This window comes from Phocoena phocoena, chromosome 3 (genome assembly GCF_963924675.1).
Source record: "Phocoena phocoena chromosome 3, mPhoPho1.1, whole genome shotgun sequence".
NCBI classification, from domain to species: domain Eukaryota; kingdom Metazoa; phylum Chordata; class Mammalia; order Artiodactyla; family Phocoenidae; genus Phocoena; species Phocoena phocoena.
Genome location: NC_089221.1, coordinates 157,377,976 through 157,396,988, shown reverse-complemented (window position 1 = coordinate 157,396,988; position 19,013 = coordinate 157,377,976). Strand labels below are relative to the sequence as shown.

The window sequence follows — 19,013 nt, the reverse complement described above, 5'->3', positions numbered from 1 at the left end:
CCCTCTGCTGTGCATCTGGACTTTTGGATGGAGCCCAGCCTTTCTATTTGTCTGGGTTCCCTGCCTCCTCCAGGTCTGCATCCACCATCTGTCTGGGTTCCACCATAGGAGCATGACCTGGGCGTGGACCAGGGCTCAGGCGAGTGCCTCCTGTGCCTAGTACAACTCAGCTGCCCCAACTTGAGATGGGCAGCTTTTGGAGGTATCTTCTGAGACTCCACAGAGCCTGGAACCCTAACAGAGGCCCCCAGGTGTCTTCCCTGGGCTGGCCTCTCCAGGAACATTATGGCCGGCCAGACCACCAGTGGGCCATGCACAAGGCCTCCAGATGCAGAGGTCCATCCTCTGTAGTCTCAGTCCCTCCTCAGGTATGCAGTGTCTGTCCCTCTGCCACCATCAGCCCAGCTCAGGGACCAGGAGGAGTGGTTCATGCAGGATGAGCCCCCAGGACCTTCTGACCCCGGCCTCAACGGCAACTCAAAGAGACAGTGGGGGATGAGGCCCTGCACCCACCTGCTGGGAGCCCTGGGCAAGCAGCGTGCAGCAGCTCAGGGGCAGCCCAGAGCAGCAGACGTCAGATGGATGCTGCTGCCCAGGGACCTCCAGGGGCTGGCCAGTCAGGGTGTGGTTGCCAAGAGCAGGGTGGGGTGGGGGGTGGGTCTGGAGTGGTCTACCGTGGCCCCACCCACCCAGGGCCACGATCCAAGGGCTCAAGGACACTCTAACCCAGCAGTTTTTTATTTGGATGTCAGCCCAGCTTCCGTGGGAGGGGGGTTGATAGGGCAGGGTGGGGAGGAAGCCTAGAAATGGACATGGGGAGAGGGGGTGAGAGAAAAGTCCTCCAGTCACGGTGGGGGAGTGAGGGAAGATAGGCAGCACCCCAAACCCTGGGTGCTAGCTGAGGTGAGCAGAGCCACCGCCGGAGACCCTAGCCCGCTGCGGGTGGGTGCCAGGCCCTAGGCCCCACCTGAGGAGTTATAGCCGGTGGACCTGCTCAGGAGTGACCAGTTGCTTGAGCCTTCTTTATTTCCTGCCAGGGAGAAAGGAAGAGAGGCTGGGAAAAGGAAGAGGGTCTCGCCCAGGGCCTGGGGCCGCCATATCACCTGTCCCAGCCTATTTTCCCCGTTTGCCAGACAGAGGTCTGAGGCCCCACCTCCACCCCCAGCCCACCTCGGAGAGCGCCTCCTTCAGGGCCCAGTAGGCCTTGTCCAGACAGTCGTTGACGATGATCAGGTCAAACAGGCCGGGCTCCTCGCCTGTGGGTGGGGGCAGGGTCAGTGGAGGCTCTGATGACAGAGGGGGGGGTCCGGGGACCCTTCACGTGGACCACAGTGCTGGGTGATGGCTCCAGCCCTCCTCTGCCCCTTGCTGGGTGGGACTGTTCTACTGTGGGGGTTGGAGAGGGTCCAGGGACACGGAGGGATAGGTGCCCACACTCACTGCTCTCCATGTCAGCCCGGGCAGCAGCCAGACGCTTAGCCAGGCTCTCCTCCGTCTCTGTGTTCCGCTGCCGCAGCCGCTGCTCCTGAGACGAAGTATGAAAGTCAGAAGGTCAGAGCCTCCAGGGTTGCCCCCCCGCCCTCCTCCCTCAGCCCCCACCAGGACATCCAGTGAGGGTGGCTGCACAAAGATGTAGACGGGCCGCAGGTCGGTCTTCTTGATGTTGCGCACGCCCTGCAGGTCCACATCCAGCACGCAGATGCGGTTCATGGCCTGCACGGCCCGCACAGCTGCTTTGCTGGGGGATGACAGGAGAGGGGCTGCTCAGCTGTGGGCTCCTGAGGCCCTAGCAAGCAGACCCCACGGCCTCGAAGAGCCTCAGTGGGACCATCTACTGCCCATCCCTTGCTCTGGGCCTCTCTGGGGGTGCCCACAGGGGCCCACCCTAACTGTGGCATCTGTTCCCTCTTTCTGGAAGTACTCCCTGAGCAACCCTTGCACAAGGGGGCCCTCTGCTGGTCTGGTGTGGCAGTAGGGAGGGGCACCTTCAGACCCTGGCCCAGGGCCTCTCCTTCTCCTGGCACCTGCTCCCAGGCCCCACACCACTCCATCACCCCAATCAGTCCCACCCGCCAATCATGCCTCCAGAAGTTTCTGGCATCACCCCCTGGATCGTGCCCTCAGGCTAGCGATGGCGACCACCCTCCCATATCCTGCATGCTGGGGCCCTGCTTGGAGAGGGATGCCCTGGCTATGGCCCCCACAGAACTACACGGCACGCCCTTGGGCTTCCTCATCCCCTGGCCACTCTTTGTAGGCCTTGGCCCCTCACCCTAGGGTCACCACGTACCATGTGCTCCTCATCCACTGGGGGCACTGCCCCTCAGCAGGCATTGAGTGTCCCAACAGTGGCCAAATGACCCCACTTGGCAGCCCACCACTCTTCCCATCTGCACCTGGGGCAGAGTACGCTGGGTCCTGTGGGGTCCCTGCCTCACCCAGCTAGGTGGCTCAGGGACAGGCTATGCACAGAGGCATGCCTGCCTGTGTCAAGGCACTGCTTCCAGGCCTTGCAAGCCAGGTGCGAGGAGCCAGCAAAGACCCCGCTCCGGTGGGTTGTTGGGAGGGGCAGCTGCTGTTGTGCCAGGGACCCTCTCAGGCTACCCCAGGGGTTGGAGGTGGTCGGGGGGGGAAAGTGCAACCTGCCGACCTATGAGACCCAGGTCCTCCAAGTCCTCATTGCATACCAGGCCCTTGTGTGGCCCACTGTTCTCACAGCAGCCTGGCCAGGTAGACACAAGTGGGGCTGGGCCAGGAGGGAGTGGCCCAGAGAGCCCTGACTGTGGCTGCATCCTGACCCCCTGGGGGGCTGGGTCCCTTGCCCCACCTGCCCAGACAGCCCATAGAAAGAAACCCCCAACCTGGGGCCCAGCCAAGGGGAGACCCGCTGCTCAATGCCCACAGATACCCCTGCCTGGGCTGCCCACTCTAGGTCCCTGAGAGAACTGGAGGAAGGGAGGGCCCCAAGCATGGCCCACCTGGTCCCATACAAGTTCCCTGAGAACTCGGCATGCTCGATGAAGTCTCCGGCGGCAATGTCCCGCTGCATCACCTCCCTGGTCACAAAGTAGTAATCTGCAAAGGAGGAGGAGCTGATGGGGAGACTGAGGCCTCATGCATCACTCTGACAAATGGAGGGCTGCTCCATTCCTGTGCTGGAGCACTGAGGCTGGCCAAGCTCACCTTTGCCGTTCTCCTCTCCTGGCCTCGGGTCCCTTGTGGTGTCTAGGAACAAGTACCAGTGACTGACTTGGGACAACACCTGGAGCCCCAGGCATCCCATCCCCAGGGCCTTGCCCACAGGGCCTGGCTCAGCCCATCTGGGGGTGTGGGAGAGGAGGCTCCAGGTTAGGGTCAGCAGTGTGGGGGCTTCCGCCCCACCGTGTGGGAGTGTGGGGGGCTTCAGAGCATGTCAGCAGGGGTCCCCGGCCCCAGCTTCCTTGAGACCCTCCCCCACCTCCCCTGGGGCCTCACGGGACACGCTGAAGCCGAAGATGCTGCTGTGTTCCTGCAGGAGTCTCTTCAGTAGGGTGCTCTTCCCAGCCCCTGAGGGTCCGCTCAGGACAACGGGCCTTGGTCCTGACATCCCTGTAGCGGGGGACGGGGGAGACAAATATCAGCAGGGCCTTGCTCCCTATGGAAGTGGGCGAGGTGGCTGCAGTGCCCCCACCTCTGCCCCAAGTGAATTCACCCCAGAAATTGGGCAGAGCTGTGGGCAGTCACTCAGAGCCATGCTCAAACCCTGGCTATGCCTCCCTTTGGGCGTGCTACCTGGTAATACATGCACTGACCACAAATGTGTGGCCTCCCCAGCTGTCCACTCCTATCCCACCGTCAAGGAGCTCCTGGGAGGGGCATGTCCGGGTCCCAATTCCTGTGTCTCCTGGTACCACACCCCAGAGGTGCCCTTGGTCAAGGTCAGCGGAACCCAAGCTCTGTTCTGGGAACTTCCACTGAAAAGCAAGGGGCTGACCACAAACGACCACAGCTTCCTGACTCCCCTTCTCTGATACTTGGGTCTCATGAAGCCAGCAGGAGAGCAATGGGTGCCACCCTCCCAGCTCATAGCACAGGGCTCAGACACCTGCCACAGGTGAAAACGCCGAGGGCAGGAATAGCGGGGGAGCTCTGGAAGCATCAGCTTAGCCTGCTCTGTGCCCATCGGATCACCCCAGCACCCCTCATACAGGACCTACCTCCTGCGTGGGGTGCAGCCTCCGTGCTCACCTTGGGGCTGCTCGGGATGAGCTGAGAGGACAGTGGTAATCCTTGCCTGCTCTCCACCCTCTAAGCACTAAATCCCTCCCAGGGCAGCCAGCACCACCTGCTCAGCAGAGGGCAAAGGCTGCTCCTCACCCTAGAGATGCGCACTTGCCCACCCAGCCACATGAACAAGATGGGCTGAGGAAGGTCAGATGCATCTGGAGCCTCAGAAGACAGGAATCGAGGCAGGCACTGAGCTAGGGGGCTGGGAGGCTATGTGTTGCCCTGGAGGGAGACCCTGGGAGGGCGTGTGGTGAGCTGGCCTACACCAGCAGGGCTCTGTCTGTGGGGTGCCTGGTAAGGTGTGGAGGAGCAGTCAGTGGCCAGCAGACCAGCAATGAGGCCCAGGAGGGACAGGCCACTCTGCTTGGGGACACCCAGTCATCTAGCCCAGGGCAGCGCTCCAGCAGGGCCCCAGGTGGTCACTGCTTCCCTAATCCGCAATGAGGCCAACCTGGGTAATCTGGCTAAAGCATAGCTAGCTATTCTGGGACCATCATGCCATATGCAAACACCCCGGAGAAGGAGTCGGGAAACAGATACGTTCCCCTGCTGAAGAGAGATAGAAGAAATGGACCCAGAGGAGCTCATCAATTACCTGTCACTTCTAAGTGACCTGTTCTTAGTTCCCTTGTCTCTTCCAAGTTTCCTATTACAACAGTACACCATTTTTATCTAGCAACGGTCCCACTGGACTCCCAACTCCTTTCTGGTGTCTTGACTTTCCCACCCAGACACAGTGCCACCATACAAATGCCCACATGTGTGTGTGTCCGACTCTAAGCCCACGGCTGTTGCTGCCCAATAGACCGCAGCCCCCTCCCTACCCTAAGGACTGGTGCATGGGAAGGTCTCATCTCTGGCTCACTGTTGGCCTTCACAAAGGTCCTTCCTTTGCAGAATGAATGTCCTGTGGGCAACCCAGCCCACCCCCCTGGGTCTGTCCTGACTTGACAGTGAGTGACCACGGTTGTGGAGAGAGCTACGTCGGGGTGGAGGGGCATAGGGGGACAGAGGAGATATTGGGGGCCAGTCAGTCCCTGAGTAAGGTTGCTGCTCCTAGAGGAGCCCTGGCAAGAGAAAGGCAATGGAGGCTGGGGTCTGCCACCACGCTGCCTGGCCTCTGGACTGTGCCGAGTCACCGCCGCACACACACTGCCTCCCCACCTTGCAAGCAGGAGGGCTGTGGTTGTTCAGCAGTGTAGGTCTTCCCAGGACCCGGCAGCATGTAGGCGCCACAGGAATGTGAGTTTCTTCAGGGCGGGGGCAACATCAAGTGGACACATGGCAATGCTCACAAGAGATGGACCAGAAAGCCTACCTGGGCCTTGCTCACAGCAACAAACCCTCAACTCAGTGGATGCAGCTGGTGCCTTCTGGACCCAACTTGGGGTATCCACCTCCAGGAAGGGGAGGACCCATCCTGCTTATCTATGAAGAAGCCCCTCAGGAACACTATGCTCCTTTGCCAACTTGAACAGGTGCCCCACTCTCACATCCCACAGCCCCCAGCTGTAAACCTGCCAGCAACACCCAGAGGCTACATGGTCTTGACTTGCCCTGTGCCTCCAGGCCAGCACACAGACCCCTAACATGCTTCCCTAGCAGTTCCTGCCCTGTTCCCCATGCCTGCAATCATGGCCAGATGTTGTGGTCATAAGCTCTAACATCTGGACACTGCAAACCTACATAGGGAAGACATGTCTTCAATCAGGACCAAACACTACACATGGAAGTCCCAGCGCCCAAAACCCTCAAGGAGCATGCTGTGCACGAGTCTTACTCATCATCTTACCTGGTCTCTATCTGGCTTTCTACCCCACGTTGTGAACGCTGGGGGCATGGGCACGGCACCTGCATCCCACTGAGACCTCCCATCCCCAGCCCAACAACCACTGGCAGTAAGCAGCAGGTATGTATGCACGCATGGGGACTGGCTGATGGCTGCAAAGTTCACTCCCTGCCTGGGTCCAAATCATCACCCTACCCTGCCAGCCCACTCCTCACAGGGTATCCTCCTGAGCCCCAACCTGCCCCTCAAGTCCAGGCCCCAGGCCTTCCCAGTGCTGGCCATCCATCGTGCCCTCCTTCAGAGGTTACACTACTGATGACAAGGGGAGGGGGCACCCACCTAGCACCACTGCCTTGAGGTGGGTGGGATCCAGAGTCCTTCCTCTTGTGGGTCTCCTCCCTGAGGTCACCTCCTCTTAGCACAAGGGTCCGAGCCACAGTGACCATATCGGAGTGGACTGGCCCTGCAGAAGGCACTGGGGGAGTCGCTGGGTACTGGGCTCCACCCAGTGATCGTGGTGATAGAGTGCTCACTAAAGCCGCATTTGACAGGAGCACACTCAGTGTGGGACAGACCTCAGGGCCTCTCAGTCCCAGTGATCAAATGTGCCAGATACCCCTGAGCCTGATTTTGGCCCCAGCAGCTGGTAGAACTGATTGGCAGTTAGGAATGCTCTGTATCCTCTACTCCTTGACTATTCCACAATTCTGAACCCCAGCTTCCTGGCAAGAAACTGGAGATTTCACAAGGACAGCAATAAGGATCAGGGATGCAATTTCTGTAGGAGTCGCTGGTGCAAGTCCGTGCCTTCTGGAATGCTCTCTGCTGGAACCCCTCACGAGGAGCTCCTCAGGCAGCCCTGGAAGGCTTGCCTCGAGAAGCATTTCCTGCTCTCCTTCTTGCTTCCACCTGCCTTCCCGCCCTGTCCCAAGGGCTGGGCATGGCCACCACCCCACTTCCCTCCCCACTCCTCCATGAGACACTAAGACAAGGTGCAACCCTCTGAGGATACACAGAAGAGAAAGTCAAACCCCATCAGCCCTCTTGCGAAACACAAGCCACAAGACATGAGTTGATCTGGGTTAGGATAGCTGGTCATGCTCTATCCCCCAAAAAGGCTGTGTGGGACAGGAGGACTATGCTGGCCTTGGCCTCAGGTGCTCCGTGTGTGGGACATGTCCTGGCCCAATGACCTTAAGAAACCACTTAACCTTCAAGAACCTGACTTGAAGTGGGAGAGCCACAACGCAGCCAGTGATTTTCTTCTCACCTCCTCTCCCGGCAGTGGGGTGAGACCATGCCTTCCCTGAGAGGAAGCCTGTCCTTCAAAAGTGTTGGCAAGAAGCCACACTACGAAGGACTCAGGCCTGTCATGGCACTACACAGCTGCATCTGGATCTCTTTCCATCAAGGAGAAGAACCGGGATTCAGTCCCACATGAGATCCTCAGTTCTAGCCCTAAGGGAAGGCAGAGGGAGCATAAAAGGGAAAGGGGTCCAGGACATACAAATCATGGAGCAAGAAAAAGCCCAAGCCCTTCTGGTTGGGGCAGCATTCACTCTCACAGAGAGGGGAACAAAGGTCAAGCACAACCAGGGTCAGTCAGCCAGGGACCAGGGAAAACCAAGGCCTGGAACATGCAGGCTCAGCCAGGGACCAGGGGAAATCAAGGCCCAGCACGCACAGGATCAGAGACGGACCCAGGGGGAACAGAGGCCTGGTACACAGGTTCAGCCAGGGGTCAGAGCCCGACTGAAGAGCACCTGCCTCCATACCAGTGCCCCAACAGCTCACCCTCTGTGCTTCCCCTTTTCTCCTTGAGGACTGGGGTCAGTTCCTTCCACCCCCAACCACATCATAATACCTTCCTTCTCGCTCTTCCTCAAATCCTCTGAACGTGTTTCTTGGGCTATGCTAAATGTGACGCAAACGATGGAGATCAACAGTTCAAGTGTTTAAAAAAAAAAAAGTTTGGGTGTGGCTGAAGAAAAATGTACAACTTCAGAACTTGCAGAATCTGCTACTCAAATAAACTGCTGATCTTACCAGTTCCAGACAAAGGTCAAGGGCTGGATCAATGTGTTCTCAGAATCTAAAGGAAAGCCCAAGCAAACTACACCTATCACTGGTGTGGCACCAACCCAGATCACAAGCTGGCCTGGTGTGTGCAGGCAAGTGTGTGGAATTCTTACAAGAAAAGGGCAGAGTGGGGGCTCACATGGCGGGAAATTCAGCTTGTCAATGATAAGACAGGAAGCCACACCCACCCCACATCCGTCCTGGTGGCGAAGGTGAAGGTTTTCCTGGGTCCCTCACAAGTCATGGTCTGGGAAGTGAAAGAGTGACAGAAAAGTCCAGAAAAGTCCACATTTGGCCAGGCATGCTGCCAAGGGGCACTCACAGGGGACTCGTGCAAGGCTGACCATGAGAAGCACATCTTGGCCTCCCTCCTCCTGTCCCCATGGGCCTCATCCCACACTGGCCAATCATCACCTGAGCTTCCACCTCCTCCACCCCTATCAAAAGACATTGATAACATGTGAGGTGGCACCCCTCACTGCTCCTCCTCAAACCAACATCTGGGTGGAGACTCACTCCCTCTCACTGCTCCCAAAAGAATGTCTAAAATCAGCAGATGGGCAGCTCCAGCAACCTAGACTAGAGGTGTCTTGTCCTGAGGGAAGCTGAACCCCAGCTACCATGCCCACAAGTCAGGAAGGCCTGCCACCAACAACCTGCTCCTGCGTGGAGTACCCATATCTGCAATGTCCAGTAGCGCTGGGCTGTGGGGCTGGCCAGGAACCTGTAGCAGTCCCAGGGCCCTCTTGGCTGGGAGTCCTTGGAGCAGTCAGCTCTGCCCACCTAGGACGCCCCTGCGTTTGCAATATTTGGGAACCAAACATAGCACCAAAGCTGGACCACCGGGAGGGTTTCCCAACTGTTATCTGTGCTGCTCGTCTTGAGCTCGGGGTAGACTACATATTTCTACAGGCCGGGTGAGCTAATCGGGACTTCTGCGACTCTGCCATACCAGGGGCAACCTAAGGTCTTTCAAAACCCTGATCTCTCAGGGTTTTCGGCTCTGCTGTGTGGCCCACCTTGGAGAGGGGTGTCAGGCTGCTCCCCTCTCTGCCCCCACGCATCCTGCAGGGTCCACAATGGCATCCAGCATGAAGTCCTCAAGCTGCAGGGGTTTTACAAGCTGTTTGGAACTTCCCGTGCCAGGAGAATTTCCTCCTGCATTTTGAGGACTGACACAGGGGAACCAGCTTTTAATTTGTCTAAGTAAAATAGTAACTACCAAAAGCAATTCTAAAACACAGACAGACGGGATACAACTTCAAAGCGAAGGAAAGCCTCCCTGTATTTGCAAACTCCATGAGAAGACACACTACCCTCTCCTTGTCTACCCTGCTTTGCTCGCCCCGAGACGGAACTCTGGAAACCACTGAGGACCGCCGAGGGCAATTTCGGTGCCTGGCGGGATGACAGAATTCACGAGCACAGCCCCACGAGTCCCTCAGGCAGGTCCACGACACCGGAGCTCAGCGCGGGCTCTGGCGGCCCCTCGCACGCAAGCAGCGGCGGTCCCCGTCTCTCCTCCGCGGATTCAGACAGCGACACGCGAGCCCGGGACCGGACTCCCCAGGAAGGCCCTCCCGTGGGCCTGCGCGCGCCCGGACCTCCGCCCCCACGCGAGGGGCCGCCACTCACCGTCCGAGGGGGCCCGGCTCAGGGCGGCCGCCGCCAGCCCGGCCAGCGGGCGCCGCAGCATGAAGGGCCGCCGCCACCGCCCGCGGGGACGTACGTCACAGAGCAGCGCCGCGCCGTCCCGGCCTCTCTCCGCCCCTCAGAGAAGCACTTCAGCGCGGCGCCGGACCCGCCTCAGCCAGCGGGCAAGCTGGTCATAGCTGCGCCGGCCTCGCCCCGCCTTTCAAGGCTGTACGTCAGCGCCGCACGACGCTGCGCCCGCCGGATGACGTTGTGGCGGTGCCGCAGGAGAACTGAAAGCTGCGTTTACAGTGATTGTGGATTGGGCTGTGGCCAGTCCGGCGCCCGATTGGCCGGTGGCGGCCTGGCAGCTGGTCCTCGAGGCCGCTCCGGAGGCGGTGAGGGTGGCAAGTTGGTGCCGGAAAGGCGCCGCGTCGCGAGGGTTTTGGAGGGTGTCCCCCAAGGGAGGGTCCGGGCCCCGCCGCAAGCCGCCCTCGAGGGCGAGAGAATGAGTGGGTATCGATTGGGAGGTTTATAGCATTTCGTTGTCCTGCTGAGTCACGTCCTAAGGCGGAAGGAAGCCTGCAGATGCCCTGCCCTGACTGGGGATAGCGAGGCAAACCTCATCTCGGTCGGGAGGGCTCTTTTCCTGGGGTCTGAATGTCTGATACATCAGGTCTTCGACATTTGAAACAACTGGTTTGTCACCGCGGAAACCTCAGTTTCCCTGGGACTCAAGGTTTAGTAAGCCGCGGCTGCCCTTTTGTAATCTTTACCTCGCTGGATTTTGTGAGAATGCAATGACCTTGGAAAACAAGGTATGAGCTAGTCTTCTCCGTTTACGTTGCATTCCATCCTCAGAGTGGCTCCCCTGACTCAGCAACCCACCAGAAAGGTCCCGGGCCCTGCTGCAGACGTACTAAGTCAGAGTTTTGGGGAGTAGGACTGGGGCATCTCCGGGTCAAAAACGTTCCACAGGTGATTCTAATGCCAGGTCAGGGCTGGAAGCCTGATAGGTTACTGGGCAAGACTGGCACTGACCTGGTAATGTCTCGGAGACCGCTTTGTTCCTGGCTGGGATTTGGTGAGAATCAGTTAGGTGGAAAAGCCTGCCTTTTAAAAAGATCTCTCATTTCTTTGCCTAGCAGGTCACACACTGGGCCAGTGACTGACCCTGGGCTTTCACGTGCTGCAGGAGGAATGGTGGCCAAGGGCAGACTGCTTGGGTAAGCATGGATTTCCAGGCCTCTCGGGACTGCTGTAATGGGGCCACCCAAAGAATGCCAACTCAAGAGCCTTAGGGTCTGCTGCCTCAGGAAAACCTCCAGAGCCAGTGTGTTTATCTGGAGAATACATACAAGTACATATGTGTGGACACCTTAAGTGTTGAAGGAGGAATGGAAGTGACTTGTGAGTACCTGGCACCAAACAGATGTGATGGTGGTCACTGTCCTATTCAGAGCCTGCGGGCCAGCCATGGAGAAGATCATGGCCTTCCTTCTCTTACCACCAGAACTGCCTCCCCATCTGCGTGTTCCTCTCACTCCCTGGTCTCCCCCAGGTGAGAAGTATTGATGGAGGAGAAAATGAATGCAGGTTTTGAATTGTTTCTGTGGAATCTAGGGAGAGGGATGTGGCACCTGAAGCTGTGGGTTAGTATGAAGATGGAGAAGGGACTCGGGCTGCAGCGTTCCCAGGAGGGCCCTCATTGCTGGAGAAGGTTCATGTTGGAGCTGCAACTGCTGTTTGGTGGGAAAACATCCACTCTTTCCCCTCAAGGGTTGACTCCAGCCCCTTCCAGAAGCCTCCTGAGTCACCAACCCCAGGTTCTCCGGAGCGGCTGTGTCCTGGGCTCCCTGGTGCTGCTTAGGTACAGGCCCTGCCCAACTGACTGCAGGTTCCTCTGGTGCTGGAGTTTACCCACCACCTCCTTTCTCCAATCTTGCACTTCTGGAGGCAGGGACTGGATTCATTTTGCCAAAATTTACGAGCACTTAGCTAGGGAGGGTCTGGGACTTGATAGCAAATAAGATGCAATTCTTGCCCCAGGCCATCAGGCTAGTGGAGGAGATGGGCCCTCAGCCTGAGGTGTCAGCTGGGGAGTGCAGGGGGTGGTGGGAACCACAACCAAAGCAGAGGCTGCCATACTGTGGCTGTGCGTGGCCCATGTGCTCATGCTGGCTGCTTTGTGGAGAGAGAAGTCCTGAAACTCTGGTGGGAGCTACTGAAGTGATGTGAATATCAGGTTTTTAGAATCACTACCCACAAAGCAGGGGAACTTAACTGGAATTGAAATGGGGACCAGGTGGGAGGCTGTTGGGAAGGTCTGCATTGATGTGACTGCCCATGCAGTGAGGGGGTTGGGAAAAGGCACATGGTGAGTGTGCAGGATGCCTGTCCACCGTGAGTGTTCAAAAGAATGCCAGGAGAAGAAGGTCACTTCCAGAGTACCCGACAATTCCAGGAAATTCTGGTACTTGTTTGAATGCATTCTTCCTCAAACCTGTGAGGGAGGAAACGGATGGCCTGAGGCACAGCCTGGGGCTCTGAATGCAAGTTTGCATGAAAGCCAGCCTGGAAGGGACTTTGGGGCGGGGGGTCACAGGGAAAGGCTGGGACAGGGAAATCGAGGTCCCGAGTGGGTGAGACAAATGTGGGGTCACGTGGCTGGGTAGAGTGGGGCATGAAGAGTACCTAGCCCTTTCCTGTCACCTTGGAGCATGTGCTCTGCTGTGTGCGGGAGGGCTGAGCGCCCACCACACTCAGAAGCTAAGTGGGCCAGGTGTCTCGGTCTGCTTGGGCTGACCTAGCAGAACACCACAGACCAGGCAGCTTAAGAAAGCTGGAAGTCTGAGATTAGGGTGCCAGCAGGGTTCTGGTGAAGTCTCTCTTCCTGGTTCAGAGATGGCTGCCTTCTTGCAGTGTCCTCATATGGAGGAGAGAGTTAGCTCTCTGGTCTCTTCCTCTTATAAGGGCACCAATCCTACTGGGGGGACCCTACCCTCACGACCTCATCTAATCCAAATCACCACCCAAAGGTCCCACCTCCTGACACCATCTCACGGGGGGTTAGGGCTTCAATGTGTGAATGGGGAAGGGGGCATGGGATGGACTCAAATGGTCAGTCCAAGCACCAGGTTTGCAGTCCCCTGGAAGTCAGCTTCCCACTCAATGTTGTAGTCCAGCACCTTAGCTATGGGGCCAGGCCTCACCAGAGACACCCACCAGGGTCCTGGCTGTGGACTCTGTCCTCACCCATCTGAGAGCCTTGTGGGCTCACCCCTGCAGCCTCTTTCTGGATGTGGGGTGGAGCTACTCTGACCACATGCTGCCCCGGTGTGGGTTGCTGTGTGCCCCCATAGGAGCTGGGCTGCGTGGCCACTCTGGTCCTGGCACCAACCGCTGACCAGCACATGTGTGTCTGCAGCCTGCTCTGGCAGCGTGGGGTGACAGGGGCTGCCCTTGAGAGCCACCGCCAACTGTATGTGTCCTCCCAGCGGGCTGATTGCAACAGAGCCTCACTCACTCGAGTGCACCGGCAGACCTACGCACGCCTCTACCCTGTGCTCCTGGTCAAGCAGGATGGTTCCACCATCCACATCCGCTACCGGGAGCCTCGACGGATACTCACAGTAAGCTTCCTTCCCCAACACTCCCCTGGGGTGCAGGTCTTAGCCTGTAGAAACTGCTCCTCTAGGGGTTCATGGGCTCAGAATCCACCATCACTGGACTGGGGAGGGAAGGCGAGTCATGGGTCAGAATTGTTTGAGGAGAGGGAGGAGGGTGACCTGGAGCTCACTCCACACATCAAGATGAGAAAGCAATAGTGAGGTGTGTATTCAAAAAACTTATCACGTCTTGGGAAAACAAGCAGAAAAAGTTTTTTAAAAAATAAAAGCTTCAAAGGGAGAGAAAACCCAACAGAACACATAAGACCTAAACTGTGTGGTAGATGATAACAAGGTGAAGTGGAGACCCTGGAGAACATCCTGGTACCCTCCACCTGAGCCATGTACAACACATCCCTTCCTCCCCGCAGATGCCCGTGGACCTGGACTCTCTGTCCCCAGAGGAGAGGCGTGCACGGTTCCGGAAACGAGAGGCCCAGGTCAAAGAGAAGGAGGAGGAGCCAGAGCTCGGTGACGACTTCGATGTGGAGCAGTACAAGCAGTTTTGGACCAAAAAGTGATGGTGCCTGGAAGCTGCTCTGACCGAGGGGGATGCTATGGAGCAGGGAGGGGCATGTGTCTTTAAATCATGTGTTCACGAAGCTGTGTCCATCTTGTCTTTCTTTTTCATGTGCCCTAGCCTGAGGGTCTCTACAACTGAGCTGAATGGAGGGCTTAGAATCAGGTCAGTTGTGGTTTTAGGATGAGGTCCAAAGGGCATGTGATCCTTCAACAGTACCGAGGTCATGGGTGCTCTTCCTACTGCAGGGAAGCCTGGCCACTGCTGTACCTGCCCCTCTGGGTCCTGGAGCCCCCTTGGTTCTAGCGCTGCCTTCAGCCTCAGGGCACCAGGGACTCTCCTGGGGGAGCACAGTGGCCACCAAGAGTAGGTGGGAGGAGCAGGGTGTCTGGGATCCAAGGACATCTGCACCTAGCCTACAGCTGGCCTGCCCTACCCCTCACCAGGGCTCCCTCAGCCCTACCCAGCACGCAGTGGGAAGGTGCTCCCCATCAAAGGGGCCAAAGGGACTGGCCGCTCCTCTTTGTTAATGCCACTGAGGTCTGCAGTGCATTGTAGCTACAATCTGCTAGGCCTTCCAGTTGACTGCTGCCTTTCTGCTCCAGGGGTTGATTTTACCCTGGCAGCCTTCCTGCAAGACCCAAGGGAGCAATTCCCAGCCTTTTTAAGGCAGCTGAGCCGGCCCAGGCCTGGGGCTGCTTCTTGTTAGGTCCTTGGTTGTCAGGCTCCTTTTCATAAATCTGAGGGCCAGTTGTAGAGCACTGTCATATAGTAGACGGTGGGGACGGCATTCTGTTCATGACCTGGGAGGCAGGAGCCAGCAGCCTGTGGGAGATGAACCCTGTACCTTATCTCTAGATCAGTAGGCCAACCCCTTCTGGTCCACTCACCACACCAGCACTGTACAGCTGCACGGGGACATCTACTGTACTGCACCACCCCCCGGCCCCCACAGCAGCTGTCCACTCCAGGCCCAGCCAACCTGGCTTGCTCAAGGATGCCCCCGGCAGCCGTCAGGCAAGTGCGGGATTCCCCGAGAAAGCAGGTTCAGAGGAAGGCCAGGTGAAAGGCCTCTTCTCATTTAATGTCCTGCCAGCCCATCAGGTGAATTCACTGAGTAACCTGCAGGAGGGCAGTGTCTTGTGAAAGGACTAATACAAAGGGCATACAGAATAACAGTCTTGACACCTTGCTGTAAATTCCTCAGAGAACATTTGTTCACCCTACGGTTTCAATTCAGCAGGGGTTGGCTAATAGAGTGGCACCCCTCCACTCACTAGCACCGTTATCACTGAATCTAGTCTGGTTCGCTCTGGTGATAAACGGAACGCGCTTGCCCTACAATTAGCTCAATTTACTTCGGATACTGAGCCATCACCTGACAGCAGCAATGACCGAAACGGTGCCGAATGAGAAGCATCTGCCAACACTTTGTGGGTGACTGAGGCGTTCTCTGTGCTGTCTGGGGAACGAACGCGATGAGGTGTGTTTCCTTGGGAACTGGACACAGCCGGTACCCCCGAGGGCGGAGGACGAGCGGTGCAGGCGCGACCTGACCTTGGCGCTCCCTGTCTCTGGGGCAGCCTGCTACCTGATCGAAACCTCAAGCAGCTATAGCCGGGAAGCTCAGTGCGGGTTTGCAGACGTCTCTCCAGTGCCTGCCCCTCTGCCGGCACAGCCAAGGGAACACGGCACACAATGGGAACAGTGACTCTGGGGCGTGACCCACATAATGTGACTTATAACGGCTGTCCTGTCATTGGGGTGCCCGGGTCCAGCCTCCGCACCTTTGCCAGTGCCACCGCTGGGCCCGCGGCAGTGCGCAAGCGCTCGGGGGCCGGCACTGAGGCACAGGCGCGCCAGGGCGGGACACCTTCGGGAGGTGAGGGGGGAAACAGAGCGCAAGCGCACGGGTTTGGCGCAGGCGTGACGTCACCGCGTGCGACGCGTGAGTAGGAGCGGGGACCTGTGGGGCCTGGGTACCGGGAAGTCCGGAGGTAGAAGGCTGCCTGTTACCATGTTCGGCTCCAGCCGCGGCGGCGTGCGCGGCGGGCAGGACCAGTTCAGCTGGGAGGATGTGAAGACTGATAAGCAGAGGGAGAACTACCTGGGTGAGTGGGGCGCAGGGACCGGGGGCTCGCGGGCTGGGGGTGCGCCGACCCGCGGGCCGTGCCGAGCACTCGGCGCTCCGTTCCCCGCAGGCAACTCGCTCATGGCCCCAGTGGGCCGCTGGCAGAAGGGCCGTGACCTCACCTGGTACGCCAAGGGCCGGGAGCACAGCGCGGGTCTGAGCCGGGAGCAGGAGCTGGCGGCTGTGAGGCAGGCGGAGCAGGAGGCGCTCATGGCAGCGCTGTGAGTGCGGCTTGAGAGCTTGGGCCGGGGTGGGGGTGGGGGGGCGGGGGACGGGGAGGGTGTTGGTTTACCTCCGGGTGGGGGCGCGGCAGGGGCTGGGGCCGAGGCGAGGCCCGCAGCTCCCTGAAGCTCACGCGCGGCCCCCGCAGAGGCTACAAGAACGTAAGGAAGCAGCCCACCGGCCTGAGCAAGGAGGTGAGAGGTGGGCCCTCCTGGAGTGCGGGGGCGGGATTGGGAGGGGTCTGACCCTGCGCTGCGGTGAGCACTTGCACTCCCCTCCCCAACAGGACTTTGTCGAAGTCTGTAAGCGGGAAGGAGGTGACCCCGAGAAGGGAGTGGACCGGCTCCTGGGCCTGGGGAGCTCCAGGTACGGGGCCAGAGGGTCCTTGGGGGCCCCAGAAATCGCGAGGGCGTGGCTCCTCGGGGCTCCGCACTGTCAGCCGCCCAGGTGGACGCTAGCACGGGTCGTCTGGGCGCACCACTTCTCTAGGGAGGCCTGGGGATGGGCGGCCCTCGCCGTGGGTGTGTCTATGGGGGTGTGTCTCACCATGGGGGGATCTCACCCACGTCCCCGCAGTGGCTCTGCAGGGCGAGTGGCGCTGTCCCGGGAAGACAAAGAGGCTGCTAAGCTGGGGCTTTCAGTGTTCACGGTAACTACCCCCAAACATCCTGGGATCCCATGGTGGGGTGGGGGGCGGTCTGAGTGCCTCTTCCTGTTGAGGGCAGGCCGTCTCTCCTTGGGGATACCCTCCCAGCTTCTGGCTGGTTCTCGCCGGTCGGCATGCCAGGGCGCCCCGCACATCCCGAGTGGCTTGTGGCTTTTTTCGGCAGCACCACCGCGTGGAGAGCAGTCGGACAGGGACCTCCCCGGCCTCGGCCAAAAAGAAGCCTCGGTCAGAGGAGAAGGTGGAGCCGGGGTAAGGCCTCCCAGGGCACAGAACTCACTGTTTTCTCAGCATGTTGGCTGCTTCTCCAGTCAGTGAACTCCCCAGCTCCAGCCCCTTTTTTCTTTTGAGGAGCCTCTGGAGATCCTGAGCCCTGGGGCGGTCTCACGACTGCCTACCAACCCCCTGCAGGGTCAGGGGCCCTGGAGGAGGATGCTCAGACATGGGCCACTTGTGCGAGGACCTGGGGAGCACAGGAGGGGGTCACCACCCGGCCCCAAGAGTGCAGGGGCATCCCAATGGGAGGGCTGGTAGGAGCCATGAGATTGTCAGGTGCTGCCCTGCAGACCTTTCTGCCGTGGTTGGAATGTGTCTGTGATGCCCACCATGGTAGCCACTGGCCACACATGGTACTGAGGACTTTCCTTTAGTGATTTGAGATTGAAATGGCTACACATGGTCAGTGGCTACTGTGGTGGCCCCACCCCCGGCTAGACCCCCAAAACCCCAGAGGCTCCTGGCACTCCGTATCATCCTTTGCAGCCCTGAAAGCCACAGGAAGAGCAGGAAAGAGAAGAAAAAGAAGAAGAGACACAAGAAAGAGAAGAGGAGGAAAGAAAAGGAGCACGGGAAGGGGCCGGATTCCTCACAGCCCCCTGCTCCCATCCAGTAGGTGCAGCTGCCTGGGGATGGAGACACAGTGCTGGGCAGGCAGGGCCCCTCACACCAGGTGTCCCTTGGTCTCCCTTAGGCATGACTCAGACTCCTCGACTTGCTGCAAGAGGAAGCGCAGGCATGACAGCGACTGAGGCCCAGGGATCTGGAGGGTTGGCCTGTGGGGGTCACCCCAGGTCCCCAAAGAGGCTTAGTTGTGGCCAAGTATGGCTACTTCTATTCTTCTTTGTGTTGACTCATTCTTTGTACTTAAATAAACTTATTTTAAGTGGAAAGTGTCTCATACTAAAGGGAAGGTTGTTGTCATGTGTCACAATAGAACGTGATGTGTGAAAATGTGGTAAATCTCTTGAGTTCCAGCAAGACTACCTGCAAGCCCACTGGGAGGGGCACTGTCCTTTTGGTGGTCAGCATCCTGGGGTCCCATGTTGGCCTGGTCCCCTGCATCAACTTCAGGTGTACCAAGGGCCCTGGGCCATGACTGGCCAGCAGGGAAGGCAGAGGGGCCAAAGAGTGCTCAGCTGCAGGTAGGTGAGCATGCTAGAAGGGGCAGCCTGGGCATTTAGATCATGGGGAGCAGGACTTGTACCTGGAGCCACCCTTGTCTCTCCAGGCCACCAAGGGACCTCTTAACCACTGTCTCACCCCCATCCCCTTTGCGTGCTATGGCACTGGCTCCCTCCACCCGGCCCCCCATCTCCAAGGCTGGGAGGCATACATACAACCTGGCCCTCCACAGAAAAAGTGAAAACATCTTACAACCACATTGGAATAAAGACAAAACCCAGCCTGGATTCATTATTGAGGTTCTTGTTTTGCTTCTGATTTTCAAAGAAATGAGAGCTGAAGGCAATTCTGTCTTCAGAGCACTCAGCACTGGTTTTCAACCTGTTAGAGTAGATCATTATTTATGGTGGGGCAGCCTGCCTTCTGGGGGAAAGGACACCTGGAACTTCGCCTGCCAATGCCTGCACCCAGTGGGGGCAGCAAGGGTGCCAAGAAGGGCTCCAGGTCAGAGGGACAACCCTTGCAAAAGTGGGACGGGGTCTATGGCACAGGTGCACAAAGCACCCAGCCAGGCATGGGTCAATCGCTGTGGCAGTGACGTGGAGCTTGGCCAGGGGTTCCCGCCCCTCCAGAGGACAGCT

General features: G+C 58.5%; 3 protein-coding genes across 4 annotated transcripts; 2 read left to right on the top strand and 1 right to left on the bottom strand.

Moving 5' to 3' along the window:
• Nucleotides 1-715: 715 nt before the first annotated feature.
• Nucleotides 716-9,860, bottom strand: GUK1 (guanylate kinase 1). Of its 2 annotated transcripts, none has more exons than XM_065874672.1 (8): nucleotides 9,770-9,860; nucleotides 3,475-3,588; nucleotides 3,184-3,225; nucleotides 2,979-3,075; nucleotides 1,600-1,738; nucleotides 1,441-1,525; nucleotides 1,171-1,256; nucleotides 716-1,030 (listed from the first exon to the last, which is right to left on the bottom strand). In XM_065874672.1, exons 1-8 carry the CDS (start codon nucleotides 9,828-9,830, stop codon nucleotides 995-997), a joined length of 660 nt encoding a protein of 219 aa, XP_065730744.1. In that variant the 5' UTR covers nucleotides 9,831-9,860; the 3' UTR covers nucleotides 716-994. The 2 variants fall into 2 exon arrangements, with proteins under 2 accessions (XP_065730744.1, XP_065730745.1); XM_065874673.1 differs by lacking the exon at nucleotides 9,770-9,860 and adding an exon at nucleotides 4,197-4,278.
• A 1,106-nt stretch (nucleotides 9,861-10,966) lies between these two features.
• On the top strand, nucleotides 10,967-13,955 carry MRPL55 (mitochondrial ribosomal protein L55). The gene is made up of 3 exons (XM_065874670.1): nucleotides 10,967-10,992; nucleotides 13,194-13,398; nucleotides 13,806-13,955. Exons 1-3 carry the CDS (start codon nucleotides 10,967-10,969, stop codon nucleotides 13,953-13,955), a joined length of 381 nt encoding a protein of 126 aa, XP_065730742.1.
• Nucleotides 13,956-15,912: 1,957 nt separating this feature from the next.
• C3H1orf35 (chromosome 3 C1orf35 homolog) lies at nucleotides 15,913-18,137 on the top strand. Its single transcript, XM_065874669.1, has 8 exons — nucleotides 15,913-16,065; nucleotides 16,156-16,306; nucleotides 16,456-16,501; nucleotides 16,594-16,673; nucleotides 16,884-16,956; nucleotides 17,138-17,223; nucleotides 17,734-17,859; nucleotides 17,942-18,137. The coding sequence occupies exons 1-8, from the start codon at nucleotides 15,972-15,974 to the stop codon at nucleotides 17,997-17,999; spliced, it is 714 nt and encodes a 237-aa protein (XP_065730741.1). The 5' UTR covers nucleotides 15,913-15,971; the 3' UTR covers nucleotides 18,000-18,137.
• Nucleotides 18,138-19,013: the final 876 nt, after the last annotated feature.